General features: G+C 39.6%; 1 protein-coding gene across 1 annotated transcript in view; it reads left to right on the forward strand.

Moving 5' to 3' along the window:
* The window catches only part of Ivns1abp (influenza virus NS1A binding protein), a 22,922-nt gene extending 16,874 nt beyond the window's left edge, over positions 1 to 6,048 (forward strand). The window contains exons 9-15 of the mRNA XM_005363847.3: positions 1,182 to 1,311; positions 1,512 to 1,736; positions 2,213 to 2,334; positions 2,415 to 2,541; positions 2,621 to 2,752; positions 2,902 to 3,075; positions 4,899 to 6,048. Coding sequence (XP_005363904.1) covers positions 1,182 to 1,311; positions 1,512 to 1,736; positions 2,213 to 2,334; positions 2,415 to 2,541; positions 2,621 to 2,752; positions 2,902 to 3,075; positions 4,899 to 5,152 — 1,164 coding nt within the window. The 3' untranslated portion in view covers positions 5,153 to 6,048. The remainder of the gene's footprint in view (positions 1 to 1,181; positions 1,312 to 1,511; positions 1,737 to 2,212; positions 2,335 to 2,414; positions 2,542 to 2,620; positions 2,753 to 2,901; positions 3,076 to 4,898) is intronic.
* The last annotated feature ends 1,232 nt before the right edge of the window (positions 6,049 to 7,280 follow it).

Below are 7,280 nucleotides of genomic sequence, written 5' to 3' on the forward strand. Positions count from 1 at the left end.
CCTGCCTCTGCCTCCCGAGTGCTGGGATTAAAGGCGTGCGCCACCACCGCCCGGCTAAAAGTTTTTTTTTTTTTTAACTGTTTCTCTGTTGCTTTTTATTTCGGCCAGCAATGTAAGTTTCCATCAGAAACTGTACATGTTTGTGCTGTCTGTTCCCCAGGATAAGTGGGTGAGCAGAGTTTACCAGGTACTGAAGTGTGATGCCAGTTCTTTTTATGGTAGACATCTTAAGGTTCGGTATCACTGTGTAGTTCAGGCTGGGATTATGGGTGTGTACCACCAACATACCCAGCACTCATGATTCTATGTGATTCTTCTTCTAGGAAGTGGGCAGGGGCTAAGGTAGTTGAAAGCCATCTACAAAGGAAGCTCATATACAAGCATGCGAATTGTCTAAGAATCATTTGTTACCATTCCTATAATTTTGTGAATGGTTCTTTTAGTGTTAACTTTATTTCTGATTACTCTTATGTATGTGTTTAGTAATAGGCAACCCTAAAACGTATACTTACCTGTTTCAACAATTGACACTCTCGGGGGCTGGAGAGATGGCTCAGTGGTTAAGAGCATTGCCTGCTCTTCCAAAGGTCCTGAGTTCAATTCCTGGCAACCACATGGTGGCTCACAACCATCTGTAAAGAGGTCTGGTGCCCTCTTCCTGCCTGCAGGCATACACACAGACAGAATATTGTATACATAATAAATAAATAAAATAAATATTTAAAAAAAAACAATTGACACTCTCTCCTATACAATGCTTGGCAGAATCTGTGTGTGCTCACTCTTGGCTGACATTGTATGAAGGATGCTTCTATTACAGTTTGGTTAGGTTGAAAGTTTTGTGCATTGAACAGATAGGTTATATATATTTTTTTCTCTTTCCTGTTCCCACATTGAGATATCATCCTGGTAGTTGGTCCATAACATGTGTTTTTGAATTATTTAAATTGCTCTTTTTTCAGCAGCAGTTGTGTAGATATAGCTGTTTCATTTTAAGTGGTGGTATTAGTGCGGCAGGGATTTGTCAGCTGGAAAGTTGGTTTGTGTTCAGTTTAATGTGCTGTGTGGTGTTAGGTGGAAGGCGCTCAGTGTATCAGCAGTGTTGCACAATAGCTCAGGAACAAAGGTACAGCAGGAATGCTCACTGGCTAGGTTTCTGTAGCTGCCTTTTGATTTTGCAGAAAAAGCCACCCCGTGAGAATGGCCATAAGCAGATAAGTGGCAGTTCCACTGGATGTCTCTCTTCTCCAAGTGCTTCAATGCAAAGTCCTAAGCATGAGTGGAAAATCGTTGCTTCAGAAAAGACTTCAAGTAAGTTTGTCTTCAGTTTATCTATTTGTAAGGATAGTTGTCAGATGACTTTGAGATTGACTAAGGACAAACTCAGAGCAATGACATTTGTAAAACCATAGCAGAATGTTCTGATCTGGAGACTGGAATACAATTCAGAATCCTCTAACCACCCCAAGTATTAATAGTTCATGGTAAACACCGAGCTTTTGTGTTCACAGATAACACTTACTTGTGCCTGGCTGTGCTGGATGGTACATTCTGTGTCATTTTCCTTCATGGGCGGAACAGTCCACAGAGCTCACCAACAAGTACTCCAAAACTGAGCAAGAGTTTAAGCTTTGAGATGCAGCCAGATGAGCTCCTAGAAAAGCCCATGTCTCCCATGCAGTATGCGCGGTCTGGACTAGGGACAGCAGAGATGAATGGCAAACTCATAGCTGCAGGTAAGATGAGAACGATGAGTGTGGCAGACAGGCCTGAAGATGAGCATTTATATTGACTCGAGGCATGAGGGCTGGAGGATTCAATATGCTTTATTTCAAAGCAGAAATAACATTGCTATTGAATATGCCTAACTTTGGTTAGAGGAGATCCGTGTCTGTTTTAAAATAAATGGGAGGTGGTATGCTAGGGCTTGAACCCAGGCCTCAGTGCTTACTATACTAAGTGCTGTGTACACCTATATGTTTAAACTACAGATTCCTAATTTTCAAGGCAAGACGAAGCAATGTTACTCCTTGACTCTTAGGAATGTTAAATACCTTCCTTCCTCATTGGGCACATTCCTTTTAAAGACATCCCGGTGGGGCCTAGTTACATATAGTTTTTAATCTTAGCACTTGGGAGACGAAATAAGAGGATCATAACTGTTAAGACCAGCCTGGGAGACACATTTTAAAGTTTTTATGACTCTTATCAGGTGGTTACAACAGAGAGGAATGCCTTCGAACAGTTGAATGCTATGATCCACATACAGATCATTGGTCCTTCCTTGCTCCCATGAGAACACCAAGAGCCCGCTTTCAAATGGCTGTGCTAATGGTAAGCACAGTATGCCCTTTTAGCTTTTTTTTTCCTTAGAACTTCCCAGGGGAAATTCTCACATATTATTTTTGACATAGGGACAGCTCTATGTGGTAGGTGGATCAAATGGACACTCAGATGACCTGAGTTGTGGAGAAATGTATGATCCAAGCATTGATGACTGGACCCCTGTTCCAGAGTTGAGAACTAACCGTTGTAATGCAGGTAATGATACTTCTCTTCTGAGACAGCCAGTGTTTTAGTCCTGGTGATTAAATTACTAACACGTCTTTCACTGTTCTAGGAGTATGTGCTCTGGATGGGAAATTGTACATCGTTGGGGGCTCCGATCCATATGGTCAAAAAGGCCTGAAAAATTGTGATGTATTTGATCCTGTAACAAAGTCGTGGACAAGCTGTGCTCCTCTTAACATTCGTAAGTTGGTCTGTTTTGTTTTGGGGGGATAGGGTTTTACTATGTATTTCTGACTGGCTTGGAACTTTCTGTGTAGACCAAACTAGCTAGCCTTGAACTTATAGTTCTTACTAAAGATTTTAAATTAATAGATTTTTTTATTTTTTTAGGTAGACACCAGTCTGCAGTTTGTGAACTTGGTGGTTATTTGTATATAATTGGAGGTGCAGAGTCTTGGAATTGTCTGAATACAGTAGAACGATATAATCCTGAAAATAACACCTGGACTTTAATTGCACCCATGAATGTGGCTAGGCGAGGAGCTGGAGTAGCTGTTCTTGATGGTGAGTATCCAGACTTGGAGAAGTAAATAGTATGAAGTAATAAGCGTTAGTCCCCAAATTCCAAGAAGGGTCACTTGTACACTTATACAGATCACAGGGACTTGTGAAATGGCTTAGCAGGTTGAATGCCCCAGATTCAGTGGAGTTGGATTCCCCGGAACCCATGTTAAAATGGAAGGCGAGAACTCACTCCACATAGTTGTCCTCTGACCTCTACATGTGTTCTGTAGCATGTGCACACTTGAACCCATGTCACATACACAGTCATGATCTTCTTAAATTCACATGCACTCTGTGTCTTGTGACACAGAGGGAAAACATCCCTAAGTATCTGACATATAACTTAAATATATTCATTTCCCCATTTCTTGGTGGGTATTCTTAACCAACTTCCAAATTTCCCTCTGTGAGCTGTATCCATAATTCAGCCTTGGATTTTGAGTTGACTTTTCTTCTTTTAAGGATAGTGATTTTAAGAATTTTATTTCAAAGCATAATAAATCTCTCCAACAGTAAGTTTTGTTTTGTAGAGTGTCCTTTTACTGAGTCTTTATTGATTGCCTTTTTATATAATTAGTTAACATCATTGGAAACAAAGCTGAATCTTATCAGGATTGTGGCTCAGCCAGCATGCATTAAGTGTGCTGATGTAGTAGTTAGCAGCTCCTGACCTTTTTTTTTTTTAATATTTATTTATTTATTATGTATACAATATTCTGTCTGTGTGTATGTCTGAAGGCCAGAAGAGGGCACCAGACCTCATTACAGATGGTTGTGAGCCACCATGTGGTTGCTGGGAATTGAACTCAGGACCTTTGGAAGAGCAGGCAGTGCTCTTAACCACTGAGCCATCTCTCCAGCCCCCCTCAGCCTTTTGTGATCCTTGTCAGTGTAGTTACAGCTGCATTCATGCAAGCTGGCTGAATGATAGATGAGAAAATAATGAATGTGAGAATGAGTGAAGTGTTTTCCCAATGGAGTTTATTACTGAGTTTTTGTTACAGTTTAAATTTTTTTTTTTTTTTTTTTGGTTTTTCGAGACAGGGTTTCTCTGTGGTTTTGGAGCCTGTCCTGGAACTAGCTCTGTAGACCAGGCTGGTCTCGAACTCACAGAGATCCGCCTGCCTCTGCCTCCTGAGTGCTGGGATTAAAGGCGTGCGCCACCACCGCCCGGCTTACAGTTTAATTATTGACACGCTACTTTGCATAGAACTTGAAAGTAGTCATACCAAAAATTGTATGCAAATGAAAGCTCTAAGTTAAGTCATCTAGTCTGTTTTCTGTAACTTTTTGCGGTGAATCAGGGCCTCACTTGCTGGACAAGTGTTCACAGACACACACACAACAACTTTAAATACACAGAACTGTGCTAGTTTGTCACTCACATCTTTAGGCAAGTTTTCTACCTTCTTTATGTCTCTTAATTCTTCGTCTGTGAAATAATCACAATAGTTAATTGCCAGAGAATGTGGGAGATGTACTTAAGATGCTTCTGTTTCTGCCCTTTTCTTCCTGTAGTTGCCTAAGTTTCTGTAGGAATGGATCATTGTCCATTTAGCTCATCTTATACCTATGGTATACCTTGCCAGAATTACACAGACCTTTCTTTTTGTAAGGCAAAAATCTCACTATGTAGCCCAGGCTGACTTCTATCTGGTAGTCCATCATTTCCTAAATGATGTTAAATACCTACATAGGTATTTAATTAAAACTTTCTTTTTTTTTAAACAGAATGGACAGATATTTCTACATAAACCTATTGGGAGTTTTAGGTTTTTGTTTTTCTGAGCCTCTTTATACTAACTGTCTTGTTTCTTTTTAAGGGAAACTGTTTGTTGGTGGTGGCTTTGATGGTTCTCATGCCATCAGTTGTGTGGAGATGTATGATCCAACTAAAAATGAATGGAAGATGATGGGAAATATGACTTCACCAAGAAGCAATGCTGGGATCACAACTGTAGGGAGCACCATTTATGCAGTAGGGGGATTTGATGGCAATGAATTCCTGAATACGGTGGAAGTCTATAACCTTGAGTCAAATGAGTGGAGCCCTTATACAAAAATTTTCCAGTTTTAACAAATTTTAAGAACCCAAACTAACAGGCTTAGTGATGTAATTGTGTTTAGTAGAGGTACACTTGTGAATAAGGAGGGTGGGTGGGGTAGATGTTGCTAACAGCAACACAAAGCTTTTGCATATTGCATATTAAACATGCTGTACATACTTTTGTGTTTGGAAAGAAATGCAAAGATGAAGGTCTGTTTGTGTATTCTCAAGGTGTCTTTGGTTATTTTTCTTCTTGAAGGTTGATACTGTAAAAGAATAAACCACAAATTGATTGGGAACATCATTTCAGGTCCCTGCTCCTCCACATTTGTTTTGCCTATTTGCACATTAAATGACTTTTCCCTCCTCCAGTCTGTCTTCAGGGGCAAGAGGGTTGGGTTTAAAGTAGGCAGTTGGATTTTTTTAAGGGCCCTTTTTCAATAACTGGAACACTCTATAACCAGATAACTTATTTAAATAGATAACAATGTCTATTTTTGTTTTTATTAAAAGAAAGTTGACATGCCTACCAATATTTAATCTTTTATGATTACATTTTTATAACTTTTTATATTCTCAGCAGAGTCCTTTATCTGTTGAAGTAAAATGTGACAGATCCAAGCAGAGTGGCAGTGAAGGATGCAAGCGGGGTATTTCTTTTAAATGCCCAGAATGCAAATGTAAGCATTTGCCATAGCTGCACTACTTTCTTTTCTATTTGAGAATGCAGTATCAATGTTTATTTGGATGGAGTTGCTGAACAGTAACATGGTAATAATTCAAACTTAGGTTTGATGAATTACTTGACTGACTCAGATTAGGACGTTTAACCTGTCTTTATTATTTATCACTAACAAAGCAATTGTAAGTGGAAGCCTTTGATTGAAAAAAAATTAAACTCTTGGGTTTGTGAATGCACCCTTTTTCAGAACTGTTTTGTTCAGTTTTCTTAGATTAATACTGGCTGGGATGACTTGGTGTCTGATGTGTAGTACTACACACCTAAGTTATGGTGCCCAAATGAGCAAATCCTAATGCTTGCCGCAGATGCAAACACATTAAAGGTACTTTGCAGTAAATTCTTGCACTGTGGGATTAATGTCCAAATGTGGTTTGTTACTCGATTTATTCATTACTTACAGAGTGGGTGTCTCATCCCCCCAGTTAAGGATGAGCTTATAGTATTAGTGGAAAATACTTGCCATATCTGAAGTAAGGGATGGTGTGAGGTTTGTGTTTTATAGAAACACTGACTTGGGGTATCGGTTATCACCTCATTTCTCTGGCATACAACCATCAGGAAAGTCAGTTAACCTACTATACGTACTTTTTCCTGGTTTGATTTTGGATTAAACTTGTTTGGCAGGTTAGCAGATCTGATGTGATCTAATGACTATTCCTAAAACAGATCTCTGTACTCTTGTTCAGCCATGAAATAAAGTTTTGAGTTGATGGTCTTAAAAAAAATTAATCCTCATGCTGGGCGGTGATGGCACACGCCTTTAATCCCAGCACTTGGGAGGCACAGGCAGGCGGATCTCTGAGTCCGAGGCCAGACCAGGCTCCAAAGCTACAGAGACACCCTGTCTTGAAAAAATACAAAAAGAAAAAAAAGAAGAAGAAAAAAAAAAAAGCAAATCAGTTCCCACTGCATAAGAAATATGCTTCATGAAAGTTTGCCTAAGTTCACTGTTGGTGACAGAATGGAATTTGTTGCCTAAAAGCATGCTTTTAAAGAAACAATAACCTATCTCAATACTGAAACAACCAGATAGTGCTCAGCAACCAACTAGTGTTTAACCTACATTTGAAACTTGTATTTTCTTTTTTTTTTTTATACAACATTCTGCCTCCGTGTATGCCAGCACACCAGAGGAGGGCGCCAGACCTTTTTACAGATGGTTGTGAGCCACCATGTAGTTGCTGGGAATTGAACTCAGGACCTCTGGAAGATCAGCCAGTACTCTTAACCACTGAGCCATCTCTCCAGCCCCCAACTTGTATTTTCTTTAGGTACAGAAAAAATGGCATTGTCTGCATAAAAATCAGAGGTTTATGTTATTATGTGGTCTGGAATAATTTTAAAATACTATTGGCAATACCACATTTTTCAGTGTGTGTGTGTGTGTGTGTGTGTGTGTGTGTGTGTGTGTGTGTG

This window comes from Microtus ochrogaster, assembly GCF_000317375.1.
Source record: "Microtus ochrogaster isolate Prairie Vole_2 chromosome 6 unlocalized genomic scaffold, MicOch1.0 chr6_random_2, whole genome shotgun sequence".
In the NCBI taxonomy this organism is placed as follows: domain Eukaryota; kingdom Metazoa; phylum Chordata; class Mammalia; order Rodentia; family Cricetidae; genus Microtus; species Microtus ochrogaster.